The sequence below is a fragment of the Schistocerca piceifrons genome, chromosome 1, assembly GCF_021461385.2.
Source record: "Schistocerca piceifrons isolate TAMUIC-IGC-003096 chromosome 1, iqSchPice1.1, whole genome shotgun sequence".
Lineage (NCBI taxonomy): Eukaryota > Metazoa > Arthropoda > Insecta > Orthoptera > Acrididae > Schistocerca > Schistocerca piceifrons.
Window position 1 is genome coordinate 1,139,341,873 of NC_060138.1, and position 23,314 is coordinate 1,139,365,186.

General features: G+C 47.1%; 1 protein-coding gene across 2 annotated transcripts in view; it reads left to right on the top strand.

Annotated features, from left to right (window-relative positions):
* LOC124801103 overlaps positions 1-23,314 on the top strand; it is a 140,180-nt gene that overhangs the window by 28,596 nt on the left and 88,270 nt on the right. The window contains exons 2-5 of one of the 2 annotated variants that reach the window (XM_047263050.1): positions 5,501-5,775; positions 6,512-6,862; positions 17,364-17,579; positions 22,787-23,053. In XM_047263050.1, the coding sequence (XP_047119006.1) occupies positions 5,518-5,775; positions 6,512-6,862; positions 17,364-17,579; positions 22,787-23,053 (1,092 nt within the window). In that variant the 5' untranslated portion in view covers positions 5,501-5,517. The remainder of the gene's footprint in view (positions 1-5,500; positions 5,776-6,511; positions 6,863-17,363; positions 17,580-22,786; positions 23,054-23,314) is intronic. The other variant, XM_047263051.1, reaches the window with a different exon arrangement.

Here is a 23,314-nt window from a genome sequence, read left to right on the forward strand (position 1 = left end):
GAGCTTTTCTTTTAGCCATGTCTTCCTTCATTTTCTTGCTGAACTCTACCTTCAAATCCTTGGACTTTTTCCTGGCCTCTCTCTGTCAGGATTAGTAAGGAAGGGTCTGTTTAAAATAGCTAAGTGATAAGTCATCCATGTTAGTTACTATGACTTGCCTAACATTAAGTTCTGCAAGATTTTTTTCTGTTTGCCTGCTCCATATGGAAACAATGGCCTTACCGTAGTTGGGTACTTAGAAGATCTGAAGTGAAAACCTATGGGATGCCTTCTGTATAAGTGGCTAGGAAGCTTCTTCTGGTGGCATCAGTGAGGTTTTCTTGGCGTTAGCCGGCCGCGGTGGTCTCGCGGTTAAGGCGCTCAGTCCGGAACCGCGCGACTGCTACGGTCGCAGGTTCGAATCCTGCCTCGGGCATGGATGTGTGTGATGTCCTTAGGTTAGTTAGGTTTAAGTAGTTCCAAGTTCTAGGGGACTGATGACCACAGAAGTTAAGTCCCATAGTGCTCAGAGCCATTTGAACCATTTTTTTTTTCTTGGCGTTAGTGGAGTTCAGTGTGACGTTTGTACTATCGTTTCCCATCTGGTAGAATCCTTGTTCCCTCCGTTTTCGCAGGAATTTCCTTTCTTGTGATTCGAGTTGTCTTATTGGAGCCTTCTTGGCTAAGGATCGAGGACTGACGGTCTCCTACTTCATCGATAAAGGTTTCTAGCTGAGCATTTTCCTGGCAAGGATAGTATGTCCTATCTAGTTTGATTTTCATTTGTTCGGGAGCTACAGTTTCACTGAGATAATCTGCGATCCATTCTCCTAGGTCATGTTACGGTTTTGTCTCTTTTGATTTGCTTGGTGTTGCTGTTATAGAGAGGTGTACTGCTTTTCTTCGTTCTGTTGTCCTGCAAAATTCCGTCACGTACCTTCATTTCCCCCAGCACCCCTCTGTCTTTTTGTCCGACTGGCCGCGGCACACAGGAACCGACCGTTACCGACAGTCCTTTGTCCCGCGTCGGGCACGCAGGCAGCTGGCTCCCCCCTCTTCGCAGAGAACCTACTCGGGCAGTCGAAGTGACCAGTTTCGCACATCGCTCACAACAGTGTTGTCTCTCACTACGTATTTGCTTCGCTACTTATCCGTCGTTGAGATCCTTGTTTTCAATTAGGAATCTGGCTCATATTCTACATGCAATCTGAATTTGTGCGCATTCATGGTTATACACTGCTATCTTCATCAACTGCCTTTTCACGTCCACTGTCAAGCCCGTTTTACACGATGTGTACATATGTGGTACCAGCTCCGACGTCATCTCCATCTCAAGGATATCAGGGACCAGTTGCAGCAGTTGTGGACTTGCTTTCCATACGAGACAATACAACGGTTTCATAACAGCCTTCCCAACGGAATTAGCGCATACACCCAGACTATAGAAGGTGCAACATCTTACTAATTAATAGGTTCATACTGCCAAGTTCTTTATAAATTTGACTCGACTTTGTAATCCTTTAAATAACATCACGTACCCTCTGAACCCATGAACTGATATCTGCTTCACTTTCTTTGTAAAGCAATGTACATATCTGACGAATGTATACAGACTGGTGATCTTCAGGTGTACATCACCAATAGTTCTCTCCTTTTCGGCTAATTACTGTCAATGGATTTGTATTTCACCGCCAGGGTTCGAAGCAACTACCTCCCGATCTGACACCACTACAATAGCGTGATTCAAAGACCTGAGATGCTAAAATTTTCTGGGGGAAATCGCTGCAACCCGTTCTCTGTATGCTGTTAGGCAACGGATTGATGAATATACTGATTAATTTTTCTGTCGAAAATTTGTGGCTGCAGAAATTTTTATTTTTAGACTAGGTTGTAAATACTGAACTTTTGAAACGCGACTGTAGGGTGAGTACTCTGTTCCTAGGAGAGCCCAACGTGCATTACAGTGCCATCCTAACTCAATGGCGCCGTCCCACTTAGCGTGTCTTCTGCACTTGGTTATGGAGCTGTTCTTAATGGCGCTAATAGAAAAATAACTGGATCACGCTTACTCCACTTTCGCGGCCCGCACTACCGGAGTTATGTACGAAAGACTGCACGTAGGGTATGAAATCTGTTGATAACGGAGGCATTCTTTTTGGTTCTGTAGCTGATGATAGCCTGAATTCAATTAATTTACGAACTTCGGTGACGTTTATTATTCTTCCGCTCTAACGCGTTTCCAGCCTTCGGGGAGACACAGATGATTTAATTGGACTGTTGTGACATGATTTCAGAAGAAGAGCGTGTGAGGACAGACACAGATGCTAAATCCACCAAGAAGAAAGACGCATCAGATACGAGTCCAAATCGATGCATGATGATCCCACAGGCAAAGGACAGGAAATTATGTTCGGTTTCTGTGCATTCTTATAGGACACACATTACTTGTATTTTTCTCAACCACAAACAATCAGATATTTAAGCCGGCCAGTGTGGCCGAGCGGTTCTAGGCGCTTCAGCCTGGAACCGCGCGACCGCTACGGTCGCAGGTTGGAATCCTGCCTCGGGCATGGATGTGTGTGATGTCCTTAGGTTAGTTAGGTTTAAGTAGTTCTAAGTTCTAGGGGACTGATGACCTCAGAAGTTAAGTCTCATAGTGCTCAGAGCCATTTGAACCAGATGTTTAATTTTATTGCCGATTAGTTAAGACTGTACACTCATACTCAGGAGAAGCAGGTGTGAAATCCTCGCCCGGCCTTTCAAATTTATGCTTTCCGTGATTTCCTTGTATCACCTGAGGTAAATGCTGAGATGGTCTCTAAAAGACCACGGCTGAGTTCTTTGTCCATTCTGAGCTAGTGCTTCTCTCTCTTAACGACCTCGGTGTCGACGGGCCGTAAAAACTGTTTTCATTCCTTTTTTTATATCATCTTAGGTCAGCAAAACTAGAGATAGGTGTGTGTTTTGTGTGTGTGTGTGTGTGGGGGGGGGGGGGGGGGGGAGAGGAGGAGGCAGAAGGGCAGTTTTCTCAGCAGAGTAGGAACACGCCTCTTGCAAAAGTAGCAGATGCAATTAATTGCAGGATAGCATAAAGCGGGCGAGAGAGCAAGTTTAGATGATTGGTAGATGCAACCAGAAAATTTTGTGAATATCATATAATCTTTCGAAGGCATGTACACAAAAATACGTAATACTTGAGGGCATTAAATGTTAAAAAAAGAGAAATGAGTCAAGTAATGGACTTTTTTTTCGTGGAGAGTAGCCTTTTCTCTAGTGGACGCCTTTGACTTGCCTAGACGGAACTCTACACAGGATTTCGCCATACTCTTTCTGCATGTGCTGTCTGCGGAGGTATTCCCTCCACCCATAAGCAGTGCAAGACAATGTGCATGAACACGTCATGCAATGATGTGTTCCCCGAGCCAAATGTTAATAATACTGACGCACTTCCTTAGACACCGCCGTCTGTTGCAGCTGCAAGCGAAAATATAACTGCCAAGTTGGCGCGAATTCACCGCGCTGAGCAGTCACGCATTCTGCAGACGACCACCCATTTGTTTTCAAGCACAAGAGGTTATACTTTGGTCATCAATCGGTAGTAAGCTAACTGGACAAAACTTTACGTACCTCTCTACTGACGGACTAACACATATAGGTTGTTCACAACATCACTGACGAGGTCTCCCTAGTTCTGAATCAGTTGATGCTGGAAGTCGTCGACTTTCTGCCACGAGTGTTCTGAGGCCAGCCGCTACCGATTTAACAATACAGTACCCGTCTATACCGAGCCGTTACAAAGCGATGATCGTGCTGTGTCAAACCAGTAAGCACGTCTGTAGTCGGAGCTTGCCTCCTGAAATACCCGTACCTTCTCCCCCCCCCCCACCCCCCCCTTCCCAACAAGGAAACTCGGCGCCGGACATGGAACAAACTATATTCACGATAGTTGGTAAAAAGTAGAGAATCGCTGTGGCAAAGACTCAACAAAGTTCTACGTCTACGGGACTCAAGATCGAAATAATTCCTCCCACAACCCACATCTTGAGTGGAATCAAATCACTGGACTTTGGTAACCAGTCAACGAGTGTCATTGCTCCTAGACACGTCATGCAGTTATCCAATGCATGCGAGAATTTCAATTTTGGAAGACGGAGCTGATAATATTATAATTTTCGTTAAGATCGTAGTAAAATAACAAAATTTACTTCTTCAGTACTGGATGTACATGCGGTCGTGAGGACAGTGGAGTGCTACATCTGCACTTTTTATGATATAATTATATTGCACTCGCTGTGTTTATCAGAAATCCGTGTTGGATTGGGAACATATGATCTATTCCGAATAAAGTGCTCCAGTTAAAAACTTCTTTTTAAAGTATAACCTAAAGTTTTGCGTTATAAAAGGTGGTTCTAATATAGCATAACACACTTTCAGCGACTACATAAAATTGCATGGGATTACCCGTCCAGAAATTTTTTAACTATATTTCGTTTGTTAGCTTTCTTGATGTGGTTCAAGTTTTCATACTTAGTTTCTCTTTTAGAAATTATACTCAACTTTACTAGTATGTATTGGAAATTAAAACCACCTCTTATTGACATTGACGTAATAGGGTTTGTGGGGAATGGCTTCCATCAACAAGTCTCGCGAAGCCTGATGTGAGAAAACTGCTCCTCTTATTTTTTTGAAAACCCCTTTTGAAGCAAACTGACGTATTTCAATCGAATCATGAGGTCAAACTACCTTGATTCTGATAACCAGTCTCACTTAAAAGATGATTATTTAATTAGTTTCTATTATTAATTAACTGAAACACCGTTAAATATAAATCGATAACTCTCATAATATTTGGTCAGGAAAAAATTTCAGTTTCGTAATACTGTTATCAAACGCAGTCGTTTGATATATGCCGCAATAACATTCTGTTTGATTTTTATTTTGGCAGTTTTCTAGCGATTCTTGTTTTCGTATTTTTTTAGCTCTTGCACTCCCTTTCAACAAAGTTGAGTTAATAAACTATAAAGACTATTTGCATGAGTACAGAACCGGTAAATTGTGAGGGACTCACAATGTCATTTAAATGATTGAATTATTCGAATAGCTGGCCATCAGCATTACAGAATTTTATGGAACTTAATTTGATTAATAAGATACGTCGTAATTCTGAGATAGGATTTGTCTGCTTCTGACAGAATGACGTCACAAGCCACCATATAGCTGTATTGTTTTTGCTTAATGTAAGGTGGTAACACTGACGCATCAAGGTATTTTAGTGCATTTCACATGTGTTGATGTTCTTGTACTGGGCAACAATAAACGAGAATTACTCTGGGAACGTGATCTTTTTGAATTTTGGGAGTTCGGCTCTTCTCACAGTCTGACGCCTCTGTTGTAGGGTCTCACACAGCAGTTTGTTGAACATTTCTGCGAAGCATCATCTGTTCCTCCACCGAAACACGTTTAATATCGTTTCTGGCGTGTCCAGCGAGAATCAAGGCGATTCTGCCCGTTCGGTTTACAGGACGCGAGCGCGCCGAGATGTCGCAGGACACGGGAATCGTGACAGCCAAGGTGGTGGCGATGGTGGTGCTGGGCGGCGCCTCCACGCTGCTGGGCCTCACGCCGCTCATATTCAGCCGGCTGCACAGGCGGCGCGCCGGGGGCGGCGGCGGGGGCGGCGGGGGCGGCCGGTACCAGCTGGGCTCCAGCCCCTGCGCCGCGCTCTTGATCTCGCTGCTGCTTGCCTTCGGGGGCGGCGCGCTGCTCTGCACCACGTTCCTCCACCTGCTGCCCGAGGTGAGCCCCAACAGCGAAGCCGATGCTACCGTAACCGCACTAGGTGGCCTGGCATCAAACGCCTATTGTCTCGTAGATAAAAATATTGCTTGTTTCTAGATCGGGGGCCCCATTTAAATTAAATTGTCCAACGTGTTATCAGATAGTACAGCTTATTCCAGACGTTCAGATCTAGGACATCTTAGAGTAGCTCAATTGCAGATATCCTAAACTATTAACTGGCCACAGGACGTTTTCTATCCGCAATACAACAAGATGCTAGTTTCCTTAAGGGGGGTAGGACATCAAACGGACCGACTTGGAGCAGGAGAGGCACCACAGGACATTTTATTTTCTACTCTCTATACTTTTACAAATAAATTCATAAAACTTTGTCAGCATGACCAGGAAGGATTCAGCAGTGGAAGTGCAAAAACGTAACAAAATAATTTTTTTTTAGATATGAAATTTCATCATTTTTTTCACTTACTGTTGGCTGCATTTGTTGCTATAGGTACATTTTTCTTCAGAAGTAAGAAAGATTCTTTGATGAATTTTGCACAGCATACAAACCATACTTGCAGGTGTATGAAACACTAATCGTCTTCAGTTCTGCCAGTAACTATAGTTTATGGAGCAGGAGATACTCGTAGGCGATGGCTGAAGTAAACTTGTAAGACGAGGTTCCGGGTCGGACTCCCTGTCGGGCAAAGACTTTTTAATCTCCCAAATTGCTGACTGGTGGCCCCTGGCACAGGTCCGCGAGGCGGTGGAGGAGCTGCAGGAGTCGGGCACGCTGGTGGAGACCAAGTTCCACCTGCCGGAGCTGCTGATGTGCTCGGGCTTCTTCGCGATGTACCTGGTGGAGGAGCTGGTGCACCTGTACCTGCACCACCGGCGCCGCCGTGCCTCGCCCCACCGGCTGCAGTGCGGGCCCGGCGCCCAGACGGCCGACTCTGCGCTCCACCGGTCGCTCAGCAAGCGGCGCTGCTCGCGCGCCGACGCCTCCTGCCCGCCGTCGCTCGCAGACCAGCCCGACGCCTGCGACGCCCCCGCACAGGGCGCCGGCGTCACCGTCTCCAACGGCGCCGCGGCCGGACTGCCCGCCGTAAGTAGGACCGCCACTGACTGGGTTACTAGGCAGGGTCTACTGTGGTTTCTAGCATCTCGTTCTCGGTGGCCTGGCTTTTTTGGACGCCGGAGACGGTTTCTTGTGTCTGGCAGATTGAAATTTTCAGAATGAGACATTCTGGAAACATCCCCCAGGCTGTGGCTAAGCCATGTCTCCGCAATTTCCTTTCTTTCAGGAGAGCTAGTTCTGCAAGATTCACAGGAGAGCTTCTTTAAAGTTTGGAAGGTAGGAGACGAGATACTGGCAGGAGTAAAGCTTTGAGGACGGGGCATGAGTCGTGCTTGGGTAGCTCAGATGATAGAGCACTTGCCCGCGAGAGGCAAAGGTCTCGAGTTCGAGTCTCAGTCCGGCACACAGTTTTAATCTGCCAGGAAGTTTCAGAGTGAAATTTTGTCAGCTCGAAAATGATTTAGCAGACCTTTGTTAATCTTTCAAAATCCGTTGTGGTTTGCGCCACTTTCCACTTAAGGCGGGAGCGAATGAATTAATGTCGTTTTGTAGGTTTCTTCTACTCTGTGTGACAACAATTTGAGTCATTTTATAGGTATAAGTTTCTTTTGATATGTACAACATCTGCATCAGTAATTCCATTAGAACTACTGACGGCCTTGCGAGAGCCAGTCCTGACAAAACTCTACCATCTGGTGAGCAAGATGTATGAGACAGGCGAAATACCCTCACACTTCAAGAAGAATATAATAATTGCAATCCCAAAGAAAGCAGGTGTTGACAGATGTGAAAATTATCGAACTATCAGTTTAATAAAAAAAAAAAAATGGCTCTGAGCACTATGGGACTTAACATCTGAGGTCATCAGTCCCCTAGAATTTAGAACTACTTAAACCTAACTAACCTAAGGACATCACACACATCCATGCCCGAGCCAGTTTTCGAGCCTGCAACCGTAGCGGTCACGCTGTTCCAGACTGAAGCGCCTAGAACCGCTCGGCCACTCAGTTTAATAAGTCACAGCTGCAAAATACTAAAGCGAATTCTTTACAGACGAATGGAAAAACTGGTAGAAGCCGACCTTGGGGAAGATCAGTTTGGATACCGTAGAAATACTGGAACACGTGGGGCAATACTGACTCTACGACGTATCTTAGAAAATAGATTAAGGAAAGGCAAACCTACGTTTCTAGTATTTGTAGACTTAGAGAAAGCTTTTGGCAATGTTGACTGAAATACTCTCTTTCAAATTCTAATGGTGGCAGGGGTAAAATACAGGGAGCGAAAGGCTATTTACAATTTGTACAGAAACCAGAAGGCAGTTATAAGAGTCGAGGGGCATGAAAGGGAAGCAGTGGTTGGGAAGGGAGTGAGACAGGGTTGTAGCCTCTCCCCGATGTTATTCAATCTGTATACTGAGAAAGCAGTAAAGGAAACAAAAGAAAAATTCGGAGTAGGTATTAAAATCCATGGAGAAGAAATAAAAAACTTTTGAGGTTCGCCGATGACATTGTAATTCTGTCAGAGACAGCAAAGGACTTGGAAGAGCAGTTGAACGGAATGGACAGTGGTTTGAAAGGAGGGTATAAGATGAACATCAACAAAAGCAAAACGAGGATAATGGAATGTAGTCGAATTAAGTCGGGCGATGCTGAGGGAATTAGATTAGGAAATGAGACACTCAAAGTAGTAAAGGAGTTTTGCTATTTTATTTATTTATTTATTTATTGTTCCGTGGCACCAAAGTAAGGAGAAGTCTCCACGGTCATGGAACGAGTCAATACATGACATTATAACACGATTTTAGGAACAGATAAAATGAAATATAAATGAAATGAATTTGGGGAGCAAAATAACTGATGATGGTCGAAGTAGAGAGGATATAAAATGTAGACTGGCAATGGTAAGGAAAGAGTTTCTGAAGAAGAGAAATTTGTTAACATTGAGTATAGATTTAAGTGTCACGATGTCATTTGTGAAAGTATTTGTATGGAGTGTAGCCATGTATGGAAGTGAAATATGGACGATAAACAGTTTGGGCAAGAAGAGAATAGAAGAGTTTGTGGAACAACTTGACAAGAAGAAGGGACCGGTTGGTATGACATGTTCTGAGGCATCAAGGGATCACAAATTTAGCATTGGAGGGCAGCATGGAGGGTAAAAATCGTAGAGGGAGACCAAGATATGAATACACTAAGCAGATTCAGAAGGATGTAGGTTGCAGTAAGTACTGGGAGATGAAGAAGCTTGCACAGGATAGAGTAGGATGGAGAGCTGCATCAAACCAGTCTCAAGATTGAAGACCACAACAACAACATCTGCATCTACATATATACTAAGCTAGACACCAAGCGGTGTGCAGCATAGGGCACTATTCGCGCCAAAGTCATATTTCCACCACTCTGTTCCATTCGCGTTTCGCGCGTGGGAAAAACTGTCTGAACACCTCAGTATGAGCTCTCTGATTTCCCTTAGCTTTGAATGGTGATCATTGCGCGATTTGAAAGTTGGTGGTAATGATACGAGGGTAATCCCAAAAGTAAGGTCTCCTATTTTTTTTTATGAGTACATAGACCTGTTTATTTCTACAGTGGTTTACATCGGTTTACAGCTTGAACGTTTAGCTATTTTTCGACATAATCACCATTTCTGTCGATGCATTTTTGTAGACGCAGCGACAGTTTTTGTGTGTCCATGTCATACCAGCTCGCCGCCATGCTGTTCAGAAAGTTATTAACCGCCACTGGCGTGATTGTTGCTTGGTCACAGGTGTAAAGTGGTATGCTCAGTTTTGGTCACCCGTGACAGTTGAGTCCAGAAAGTCGTCCTGTTCGGCTGCAAGGCGGTGAAGAAATGTGCGGGGAGCATCAGCTCGTTGCCGCATGTGGTCCTCAGCCAGCATGCGTGGCACATATCTTGCGCACACCTTCCAGTAGTTCAATGTTTCCGTTAAAATTCTGTGAGCGGTGCTTCGGGAAACCTCAAGAACCAACGTGCAGAGATCATCCAGGGTGATCCGCCGATCTTCACGCATGCTTTCCTCAACCTTCAACACTGTCTCCTCAGAAATTGACGGTCTCCCGCTCCTTTGTTCGTCGTGAATTTCGGTCCGACCAGCTGCAAACTCTCTACACCACTTACGAACATTTTTGATATCCATGCACGACTCACCATACAGTTTCATCAATTGGCGATGGATTTCAATCGGCGCAGTGCCCTTTGGTTTCAAAAACTGAATAACTGCGCGCAATTCGCACTAGGCGGTAGCATCCAACGGGAACTCCATTCACAACGGCTGCCAAGCCAAGACACAGCGCGTGAAGCACTCTTCATAACAGTGTGACCAACTGCCACACAAACAGAGTTCTGTACTTATAAAAAAAAGGAGACCTTACTTTTGGGATTACCCTCGTATATGCTCTACATCCTCGGCGAAGATCGGATTTTGGAATTTAGTGAACAGCCCCTTCCATTTAGCGCGTCGTCTGTCTGCAAGTGTGTCCCACTTCAAACTTTCTATGAGACGTGAAAACCAGAGGGTGAGAGCTCAGGCGATCGGGGTGGACAGAAATTTCACTGCCTCTGCTGATTGCCCTCTGCTCACGGAATACCTCACGAACTCGTGACTGAACACTGTCAAGGTAGTGAGTGTTGCTGTTCCGTCTTGCTTAAAATATTCATACAGTCTTTCATCATCTTTGAGCTGACACACACATGGATTAAACGGTTCTGGATATACCCCTCAGCATTAACAGTTTAGTGAAACAATCGTGTTACGATGCGGACACGGACATTGCACACTGAACGCCAGTCTTGAGATTGTGCAACGGTTCGTCAAAGTATTTACAGTGATTTTCTGATGCATAATGGCGCACATCCTGTGAGTTCAAAGCCCTCGCAAGTTGAACCAGATCTCATCTGAAGAAACCGAAAAACAGAGGATCCAAACGGTCCGATTCCATTTCCCTCAGAAACCACCTGCAGAATACACTTAAATGCCACAAGAGGGGTTAAAATAAAGAATTAGATGCGTAAAAGAAGCGTAAATAAAGATTTAATACACTTGGGCACGCACGTGAATGTATGCTTTCTCAGAAGAATATACTGATGAGTGCTTCTCGGAATATCAGTCGAGTAAACAGACCGATGTGTAGCGAAGTTTCGCCCAATTCCATTCCTAACATCTTTTTCACCAGAAAATGCTTAGAAGGAAACTTGCCTGGACTTTAGTCAGTTTCCACGGTCGATATTCCGAGAAGAAATTCCAGTCAGAGGTAACTAGATTGTAACTTGAGACATAATACCACTGTATATCTAAATCAGCCTTTACTTGATGATGATTTTACTTTACTCGAGGTAAAAATCGAATATTCCAACCGCTCTTTAATTCAGTTAGAAATGACATCGCTGCAGCTGAAAACGTTTAAGTTTAGTCCCATTCAGTGTTATCAATATTGTGCTGCCATTTCATCTCTGATTTTGAGAGCTTTGGAACACAGGTTTATCATTATGGCCGCGTTTCCAGATTACAAGAGATTAAATAAACCCCTTTTTCGTACACAAGTACTTTGCACCGACGCTTTGCGCAGAATTCGATTACGGACTCGTCTGATAAGATAGTCCCATTCTCGTGCAGCTGATAGCTGAATCAGCAAACGCGATGCAAGAGGAAACAGCGAGCTCTTGTCCGCTAATACTGTGTCAAGGTAGTGAGTGACGACACGCAGTCACAGAGAAAATAGGCAGATAAGAAGCGGGCAGCACACCACAGGAGAATCCCATTATGCAGGTTGGGCGAGACAAAACTGGCTTGTAAGATATTTGTAAGATTGGCGTGGAAGTGACTCTCGTTACTGAACAAGAGAACTGCACACATCAGAATATAATGGAAACGGTGATTTAGAGGCACACGTTCACGCGTGCGCATCTCACGCGTGCTGTGTCCCGATTATTTCGATGTGTCATTACTTTTCACTGTGTGAGAGAAGGAGACGTGAAACTTCCTGGCAGATGTAAACTGTGTGCCGGACGGAGACTCGAACTCGGGACCTTTGCCTTTCGCGGGCAAGTGCTCTACCATCTGAGCTACACAAGCACGACTCACGACCCGTCCTCACAGCTTCAATTCTGCCAGTACCTCGTCTCCTACCTTCCAAACTTGGCAGAAGCTCTTCTTCGAACCTGCAAGAAAGGATATTGCGGAGACATGGCTTAGACACAGCCTGGGGGATGTTTCCAGAATGAGATTTTCACTCTGCAGAGCACTTGCCCGCGAAAGTCAAAAGTCCCGAGTTCGAGTCTCGGTCCGGCACACAATTTTAATATGCCAGGAAGTTTCATATCAGCGCACACTCCGCTGCAGACTGAAAATCTCATTCTAGAAGGGGACGTGTTTAATCGGCACTTGAATGCAACGCAAAACGGTGCTCATTATAAAACAATGCGTATTGATTGTCGAGTGTTTACAAACCACAATTCGTGGAAAACTGTGCGAAACAGTCTGAGCAAGAGTTTCAGATTGAAAGTGTCTTGAAGAACAGCCATAAAAGTCTGCAACGCAAAACTTTGTGGCAAAATGGCGCGAAACGGACTTCGTAGCGAATAAAAGAGGTTAACTATCCCAAAGCCGTTCCAACACTGGAAAATATTACTCAAATGAAAGAGAACCTGGTGCAAAGTACGACGAAATCTCGAGGTCGTTTATCTGTCCAAGTGGGAACTAAGAGATTTCTTGTCGAACAGTGCCAAAAAGGTCCTGCAACTGTACCCTCTCGAATTTACTCTTGCGCGTGAGTTAACGGTAGCCTCTGGTACTAAAGGAATAAAACCAGCAAGACGCGAAATTATTCATACAGGGGATACTAGATGACTTTGGCTCGCGGTCCGACTACGTTAACGAAACGTGAAGGGGCGCCAGACACTCACCATGTGGCGTAGGACAAAGGGCACAAGGTTTCAAACTAGGAAGACCTAAATTCTGAGTCAAATTTTGCACGGGAGAACTGAAAGAGCTACTGCCTGACGAAGCGGAAAAGTGAGCATGAAAGTATACACTTTAGTGCCGAACTGCAAGCTACTGTGACTAACCAACACATCGCGCACATTTTGACCAACTGTACAAGGCAAACCTACCGTCTTATAAATGGTTTAAATGGCTCTGAGCACTATGGGACTCAACATCTGTGGTCATCAGTCCCCTAGATCTTAGAAATACTTAAACCTAACTAACCTAAGGACATCACACACATCCATGCCCGAGGCAGGATTCGAACCTGCGACCGTAGCGGTCACGCGGTTCCAGACTGTAGCGCCTAGAACCGCACGGCCACACCGGCCGGCTACAGTCTTATAACCCAGAAAAATTGCATAGACCGTAATTTAAGGAACGCACATCAGTAAAATGACCTATAAAATTCCCTCTGGGCCGCAAGGCAGGAAGCTACAGTGCACGTCGGCGGTCATGCTTACCGAACTTCATCTTCTGGAAGCAGTACCTCCAGTCGTAGGCACGGTCAAACTAGAATTGCCCAATGCCTCTTTGTCCACTATCCACCCGCGAAGGGCGGTTTGCGCCCACCCGCGAAAAACGGGCGCGCACCTGAACTGGCTAATCAGAGGGCCGGAATCGCACAGGGAGGCGACCTCGCGACGTTAAAATCGAGCGGAAATAGCAGTTACAAGGTTGGTAAGGCAGGTTGGGGAATAGAGAACAGGAGAAACTTGGGCCACTACTGAACGTTCAAACGACGCCACGTGCTACCCTGGCGATCGGAAAAGGGATGGGAAACGGGAAGCTATCATGGCTGCTAGGTAGACTGCTGCCCTCGCCCGTCAATAAAGAAAATTCCTAGCGCCAAGCTCCTCTCACAGATCAGTGTGAGACAAACTGCAAACATCGTCAAATAAATTAGACAACCCATAGAAATTATTAACAGGGCCTGAATTATTATACACTACTGGAAATTGAAATAAGAACACCGTGAATTCATTGTCCCAGGAAGGGGAAACTTTATTGACACATTCCTGGGGTCAGATACATCACATGATCACACTGACAGAACCACAGGCACATAGACACAGGCAACAGAGCATGCACAATGTCGGCACTAGTACAGTGTATATCCACCTTTCGCAGCAATGCAGGCTGCTATTCTCCCATGGAGACGATCGTAGAGACGCTGGATGTAGTCCTGTGGAACGGCTTGCCATGCCATTTCCATCTGGCGCCTCAGTTGGACCAGCGTTCGTGCTGGACGTGCAGACCGCGTGAGACGACGCTTCATCCAGTCCCAAACATGCTCAATGGGGGACAGATCCGGAGATCTTGCTGGCCAGGGTAGTTGACTTACACCTTCTAGAGCACGTTGGGTGGGACGGGATACATGCGGACGTGCATTGTCCTGTTGGAACAGCAAGTTCCCTTGCCGGTCTAGGAATGGTAGAACGATGGGTTCGATGACGGTTTGGATGTACCGTGCACTATTCAGTGTCCCCTCGACGATCACCAGTGGTGTACGGCCAGTGTAGGAGATCGCTCCCCACACCATGATGCCGGGTGTTGGCCCTGTGTGCCTCGGTCGTATGCAGTCCTGATTGTGGCGCTCACCTGCACGGCGCCAAACACGCATACGACCATCATTGGCACCAAGGCAGAGGCGACTCTCATCGCTGAAGACGACACGTCTCCATTCGTCCCTCCATTCACGCCTGTCACGACACCACTGGAGGCGGGCTGCACGATGTTGGGGCGTGAGCGGAAGACGGCCTAACGGTGTGCGGGACCGTAGCCCAGCTTCATGGAGACGGTTGCGAATGGTCCTCGCCGATACCCCAGGAGTAACAGTGTCCCTAATTTGCTGGGAAGTGGCGGTGCGGTCCCCTACGGCACTGCGTAGGATCCTACGGTCTTGGCGTGCATCCGTGCGTCGCTGCGGTCCGGTCCCAGGTCGACGGGCACGTGCACCTTTCGCCGACCACTGGCGACAACATCGATGTACTGTGGAGACCTCACGCCCCACGTGTTGAGCAATTCGGCGGTACGTCCACCCGGCCTCCCGCATGCCCACTATACGCCCTCGCTCAAAGTCCGTCAACTGCACATACGGTTCACGTCCACGCTGTCGCGGCATGCTACCAGTGTTAAAGACTGCGATGGAGCTCCGTATGCCACGGCAAACTGGCTGACACTGACGGCGGTGGTGCACAAATGCTGCGCAGCTAGCGCCATTCGACGGCCAACACCGCGGTTCCTGGTGTGTCCGCTGTGCCGTGCGTGTGATCATTGCTTGTACAGCCCTCTCGCAGTGTCCGGAGCAAGTATGGTGGGTCTGACACACCGGTGTCAATGTGTTCTTTTTTCCATTTCCAGGAGTGTATTACCGAATACCAGAATGCTGGGATTAGAAATATGAAATACGAGCACTGAATGGTGAATGAAGTGCGATCGAGCTCGACACGTACCTTACCTGCGTTGTTGACTATCAAAAACAACCTTCCCATTACCACTACTGTTCACATTATTTTGCCTGTCCCCTGTAGGTTTGCTGGTAGGACTTCGATACTCGCGTCGCGGCTGCGCACATTGCCTTTCGTCCCTCTGAACAGCAGGCCATTTTATGGCGTGCCCCTACTAGACGTGGCTGATGCCTGCCTGCCACGAAACATTCCTCAACACAGTATTCGAGCACTGTAGCCCTGGTCGCTCCTGTAGTCTTGCGAGGTGCCGGGGCTAGCAGTGTATTTAACACTAAATTCTTCTAGAATCTTCATATGGAAATGATGCTCTAAGCCCCCCCCCCCCCCCCTTTTCTAACTCCGACTTTTGCTGTTGCACATGGATTAAGAAGGAACCCAAACTGACTCTAATCGACCCTGCAAGTGGGGTAGAAAAGAGTTTGGCACCTGCAATAATTTAATTTGATAGAAATTAATGAAAGTCTCGTTAACGTAGTGAGAAATGAAAGGGTTGCTCTACCGATTAACAGAATGAAAGTTCTGTCCAAAATAACAATTTGATTTACTATGACTAAACTCAAAATAATAAACAAAACACACAAAACATTTACAATACAACAAATTGGATACTCAAATAAAGGCTGTGAAGGTGAAGTTGTCCATAAACTAGACTGTGACATTTATGACCAAGTGGTATGTGGAGCCAATTCCTTGCAACTCAAATCTTAAGAGACACACCCAGCCAACCCAACATTAATTGCTGCTACAGTAGTGATAACTCAGACAATGAACACCCAAGACAGAACAAAGTTAGAAAAGACGAACAGGCGCGCTCTGCTGAGCTCTGATTATCACCTAGCAAAATTGCCTGCTTTGCCGGTGCTGCGGACATACATTACCAAGCTGTCTTCTTAACTGCAAGGATACGATCTGCCATACCAGAGGCGATGGCTGGTTGCTTTGACGTCCCGTCGTGGTGATGATAATGTCGTGAGTATAGCCCGAAACAAATTCTCCTGGTCTGGTTATTCCAGACTAAGACTTCCTAGCAACACAAATACGCCTCTGATGGAGACGAAGAAGGCCCGCCATACAATCACTGACGGTACAGTGATTGATTTTAGCAAGCGAAGTTACACAGTAACTCCGATACAACCAACTTTAGCCAAAAATGCCAAAGACATACAACATAGGCCGCTTGTATGCAGAACGCTCAGTTGCCAACTGTACTCGGAAAGTTACGTTGAAGTCGAAACTTCAGCACCTTCGTCAAACAGTTACAATTAAATGAAAGTATATTAGACAGCCAACGGAAGGCAGGCTGTCCAGAGCAGCGAGAGCTCAGTCTTGTAACCTACTTTGACCGAAAGGCGAGAGCCGACTCTCTCAAGAGCCCCCGTACAAGCCAAACACAGAACATTCCCGCCCCCACGACAGTGGCCGTGGTTAAACGTTCCAATCAGCAACTCGAAAACCGGCGGAAAATTCCACTCTATTGCCGACGCACTACTAGTCCACCAATGGAGATACATGACGCCAATTTCTGCGCCGATTTTGCTACGTCACGGAGCTATTCCCTGAGCAAGCCAATCACAGCTATGATTTTGCAGAAAACGCGGGAATTTGCCCGCCAAGACTGCCTGGGAACACAAGTCATTCCCACGCCTCGCTGGTAGCCCGCCAGAAGTGTTTTCACTAAGTTTCTGTGAAGTATCAGAATCTCTAGCCCAGCCGCTCCGTCAGGCCCCTGTGGACGTGTCGCCGCCGCTCTTACGACAATGTCGGCGTCTGGAAAGTATCCACTCGACTTCCTCACACCCATCGGCTTAACCCTTCCAAGCTCAGCAGACCCCGCCTGTCACCGGACCACCCGGGTGACGAGAGCCGCTGCGTGGGAAGTCCGTGTGTGAAGGAATAGCAACTTTTCACCGCATGCAATTAGAGAGGAAAATCGAATTACTCAGAGTAAGATAGAAATATGAGAGGGGGCTCATGCCACCTCTCAGTCTTCGTAGCGAAACAAATAGTCTGGTGAGGTGCGACGCGTCACAGCGTAGGTCTGGATGTTGCGCAGGAGAGTGAACGTGTGCTGGTCCTGGAGGGCCTGCGCGTGGTGGCGGTCGACCTGGAGAAGAAGCTGAGCGCGCCGCAGCAGGCAGGGGAGACGAAGAGGCCGTCCTTGCAGGAGGACGACCCCTACCTGCTGTCTAGCAGCAGCCAGCAGCTGATCAGGGAGGTGCCCAAGCCGCAGCCCGCCATGCTGGGCGGCTCCAGCGGCAGCGACCCGAAGGTGTGCATAACACGTACTCTGCCTCGGCTGTCTTAGAGGACCTCTGTTAACGTAGCAGCTTCTGTCGCCACCCCATTCACTAACAAAAGCTGCTCCAGCACTGCAGGGCACTCCTCAACTATCTCACGGGCAGGCGGAGCCAGTACACTCACTTGGCCGAGCTTGCCGCGTACACTGTGCCAGACAGAACTGTGGCGCAGGCTCCGTGCTCCGGTCCAGCTGTCTGGTTGCCCCCGTCAGCCTTTTGACCACCCTTGCCCACTTGTGTCTGTGGGCGTCTGGCTGCCCGGCATTAGGCAAGCGAGCTGGAACAGCCTACGACTAGCAAATGGCCAGACGTTCAAATGGCTCCCAGCACTACGGGACTAAACATCTGAGGTCATCAGTCCTCTAGACTTAGAACTACTTAAGCCTAACTAAACTGAGGACATCACACACATCCATGCCCGAGGCGGGATTCGAACCTGCGACCGTAGCAGCAGTGCGGTTCTGGACTGAAGTGCCTAGAACCGCTCGGCCACAGCGGCCGGCGGTGGTCAGACGAGAAGGCTTGATAGCCTCAATAATAATTAGAAATTAACGGTATAAAATTGTGGAATTTCTTAGTATACAATTATGAATTTGTTCTACGAAGAAGCGACGGAAGAGCTAGTTAACTAAAAGCTAATTAAATGAACCTATGTGGTTCCAGAGACTGGCCAGTACGTGCAGTTGTGCATGGCTACTGTGCAGGATGGCGTAGTGGTTGGCGCATATGGTTAGTCAGCTGGAGACCCAGGTTCGAATCCTGGCCTTGGCACAGACTTTCATTCGTTGCTTCAGTCAGCGTGTATAGATCATAGATGTTTGAGACTTGAAAGGGCTCTGGGACCACATAATTTCATTTGATTAAAACACCTACGCCAGGGTTTCAGGCAGGATCCCCCATTTCGTTCGATGCTGAGGTGCTACTCCAATACATTTGGTGAGTCTCTGTAATGTGGTTGGAGTTTAGGCGACGGTGTGAATGAGAATTTGAACTAAGGAGGGAGACGTGCTAGCACTTATGCAAAGCACGTATACAAAGCGTAGTGGTTAACGCATCTGCCTAGTGAGCGGGAGACGTGGGTTCGAATCCCGCCATTGGTAAAAATTTCATTTGTCGCTTCAGACTGAATATATGTATCATATATGATAATTATTTTGGGCTTCAACTAATCTCCCACACTGTATGCTCCAGGTAGTCAATTCGACTTTGATGGCCAAATCATTTGGTGAAACTGTTGCAGATTCCTATAATTGCGAATTGTGGTCCTGGGAAAATGCCCGTCTTAGTTGCAGACGTGAAATCCATAAAGTATAGCAGCCATTTATCTAGGCAGCCACACATACTACTTTCTCCCAGTGACTACTTCACTTCCGCGAGATGACGGAGTTCATAAATTGGAATTAGACCCTTGTGATTCGTTGCGGACTATGAATTGAAAATTCTGAAGTTCGGTCCCCTGGCTGCCCGAGGATTAACGAGTGTCGCCTACGACTTCTCTCGCTTCTGCCAAATTTGTAAATGTGAAAAATGCCGAGATGCCCTGCGGGTGATGGCAGTTATTCCTTATTTATCTTATCATAACCGAGTCATTGCAGTTTTACACGGTGCCTTGGTGACGACTGGAGTTCATGTCTTAAGTTTTCTGCTCTATTTGATCTCAAATTTCTCTTCACATCAGTTGCCTACCATCTTGCCTGAAGCAGAAGATGCACTGACATCTCGGAAAAATCCGATTATTTGATGTATATTAGCAGGTATTCCAACTGAATTCGAGATTCACCGTACCGAATTGTCCAGACAGTGCTTTATCTTTCTCGGTATATGCCTTCATTGTATCATGGACGCTCCTCACCCTTTCAGTTCTTGTACCCTCAAGCTAAACGTCACTGGACCAACCCCTTCGACACGTGCCATTCGTAAGTTCCTCCTTTTAGATTATATAAGATACAGGACTGGCAGTGGTAACAAGTTGATATATACATACAAGGCTTTGACCATTTTTTTTATGTGCGCCATACCGATTTTGCTTTTGCTACTGGCTCGGCAGATCAGTGTACAACAATCGCTTTCAGATCCTTGCTGTTACACAAAATTTTACTTTGAATTGCAACCTGTTTCGTGCAATTTCCCGTGGTTTTTCCTTGAATGGCATTTTGCTGGCTTCTTGACGTCACTGATGTCAAGAGTTATCGAATCTCCGGCAGTGTTTTGCGCAGAATTATCTTCATCCGTGCCGACTGGGGTGGCCGAGCGTTCTACGCGCAACAGTCTGGAACCGCGCGACCGCTACGGTCGCAGGTTCGAATCCTGCCTCGGGCTTGGATGTGTGTGATGTCCTTAGGTTAGTTAGGTTTAAGTAGTTCTAAGTTCTAGGGTACTGATGACCTCAGCAGTTAAGTACCGTAGTGCTCAGAGCCATTTTATCTTCACCTGTGAGATTATTTCAAAAGGATTCCAAAACCGCGTGCAGATTAAATAGACAGGTTAATCTGCATGAGTAGCACTCGCTGTTCCTTAATGTCATTGCAAAACGAAAGCATTTGTGAATGAAGCAACAATTTATCTGAATCTGATATCTCCTACAGTGGAAAGGAGTGCGTGCGATTTCACTAATCCCCGCCCCCCCCCCCCCCCCCACCATGCCCTCTCCAGCCTCTGGCACTCTGGCACTCTCCCACACACACCCTCTGGTAGAGGTAGAGAGTAGCCCTACAAGCCTTCACAGAATGTGTAGGCTCGGAGTTGGAAAAGTAAGGGTTTGGGGAGGGGTCGATCAACAACTCAAGGCTATATACCTGGTTAACCGAAGCGTAAGTAGCCCTTAAGAGCCACCATCTATCTGGGTGACTGTGACTTAATAATTGTGGGAAGGACAGAACCACGCTACCGCAATTACACACATCAAAAAAAGTTTTGCACCACCTCGATTCCGAGAGTTCCGGAACCTGTACAGAAACTTGGAATAGAGATCACCATAAACACCATTTCTTCCCTTTTTATTGCTCATGGAAACCACACATAGCATGTTGTACCACCATACAGCGAGACCTTCAGAGATGGTGGTCCAGATTCCTGTACACACCGTTACCAATAAAACCCAATAGCACATCCTCTTGCATTGATGCATGCCTGTATTCGTCCTGGCATCCTATCCGCAAGTTCTTCAAGACACTCCTCAACGGCGATTCGGCGTAGATCCCTCAGAGTGGTTGGTGGGTCACGTAGTCCATAAACAGCCCTTTTCAATCTGTCCCAGGCATGTTCGATAGGGTTCATGTCTGGAGAACATGCCGGTCACTCTAGTCGAGCGATGTCGTTATCGTGAAGGAAGTCATTCACAAGATGTGCACGATTGGGGCGCGAATTGTCGTCCATGAAGACGAATGCCTCGCCAATGTGCTGTCGATATGGATGCACTATCGGTCGGAGGATGGAATTCACGTATCGTACAGCCGTTGCGTCGTCTTCCGTGACCACCAGCGGCATACGTCGGCCCAACATAATGCCACCCCAAACAGCAGGGAACCTCCATCTTGCTGCACTCGCTGGATAGTGTTTCTAAGGCGTTCAACCTGATCGGGTTGCCTCCAAACACGTCTCCATCGATTGTCTGGTTGAAGGCATATGCGACACTCATTGGTGAAGAGAACGTGATGCCAATCCTCAGCGGTCCATTCGGCGTGTTGTTGGGTCCATCTGCACCGCGCTGCATGGTGTCGTGGTTACAAAGATGGACCTGACATGGACGTCGGGAGTGAAGTCGCGCATCATGCAGCCTATTGCCACAGTTTGGTCGTAACACGACGTCCTGTGGCTGCAAGAAAAGCATTATTCAACATGGCGGCGTTGCTGTCAGGGTTCCTCCGAGCCATAATGCGTAGGTAGCGGTCATCCACTGCAGTAGTAGCCCTTGGGCAGCCTGAGCGTGGAATGTCATCGACAGTTCCTTTCTCTGTGTATCTCCTCCATGTCCGAACAACATCGCTTTCGTTCACTCCGAGACGCCTGGACACTTCCCTTGTTGAGAGCCCTTCCTGGCACAAAGTAACAATGCGGACGCGATGGAACCGCGGAATTGACAGTCTAGGCATGGTTGAACTACGGACAACACGAGCCGTGTACCTCCTTCCTGGTGGAATGACTGGAAGTGATCGGCTGTCGGACCCCTTCCGTCTAATAGGCGCTGCTCATGCATGGTTGTTTACATCTTTTGGGCGGGTTTAGTGACATCTCTGAACAGTCAAAGGACTGTGTCTGTGATACAATGTCCACAGCCAACGTCTATCTTCAAGAGTTCTGGGGACCTGGGCGATGCAAAACTCTTTTTGATGTGTGTGTATAGGACAGTAGGTTGCTTCAATCATGGTGATTTTCCTAAACCTGAATCTGTGTCACATTATTTATTTGCGAGTCTTTCGTTAGTTATGTTATTTTGATGTCTTACACTACTGTTCGTAAAAGTGAACGGATTCTATAATAGTGAAGTCAAGATTAACTTACCTGACCGTTTAAAGAGACCACACAGTATTGCAACATTATAAATGAATGCCCTTGTAGCCGTGCAGGATTAACCGATCGGTCGAAGGGGCTGCAGTCATGGACTGTGCGGCTGGTCCCGGCGGAGGTTCGAATCCTCCCTCGGGCATGGGTGTGTGTGTGTTTGTACTTAGGATAATTTAGGTTAAGTAGTGTGTAAGCTTAGGGACTGATGACCTTGGCAGTTAAGTCCCATAAGATTTCACACACATTTGAACATTTTGAACAATACCCTTGTAACCCCGCAGAAACGAAATTTTATTCATAGATTACACCGTATATATAATTGCAGGTCGGCACCTGTGATAGAATGATTGTCTTGGGCAACAATTTCATTATCTTGATAGCTTCCTCTAGCTAGAGTGGAATCCAGCAACGAAACATAGTGAGGTGCTGGATGCAGTCTTCGGAGATAGTGTTCCAGTTTACCAATTGGCCAAGGGACTCGTCGGTAATCAGATCTGAGCAGACAATGTCCCATTAACAATATCCTGTATCAGTGTCCATGTTCTTGTTTTGTCTTTGTGAGCGTTGATTTTTAATCTTCCTCTGGTCTTTTTGCCACAGCGAAAATAATAAATCATATTCACTCTTTGCAGCACTTAAAAGTAAAGAAAGTGTTTTTTCCTTCCCTCCTTATTAGGTGTCGCCAGTCGGGCTGAACAGTGCGGACGAGAAGAAATTATCAAACGGTACCAACACGTGGGCAGACACCAACAGCAACCATCCATCCAAGCCGGTGCATCACCCGGCCAAGCACGTGCACCACGGGCAGGCGCACGTGCACGTACACCTGGACGTCGATGACGTCGACGGGGACGACTCTGTGCTGTCGTCGCTGCGTGGCCTGCTGATCGTCCTGGCGCTCTCTGTCCACGAGCTGTTCGAGGGGCTGGCCGTCGGCCTGCAGGTGAGTGTCCGCCCCTGGTAGCTGAGTGGTCAGCGCGACGGAATGTCATACATAACGGCCCGGGTTCGATTCCCGGCTGGGTCGGAGAGTTTCTCCGCTCAGGGACTGGGTGTTGTGTTGTCCTTATCATCATCATTTTGTCCCCATCGACACGCAAGTCGCCGAAGTGACGTCAACTCGAAAGACTTGCACCAGGCGAACGGTTTGCCCGACGGGAGGCCCTAGCCACACGGCATTTCCATTTCCATTTGCAGGTCAGTG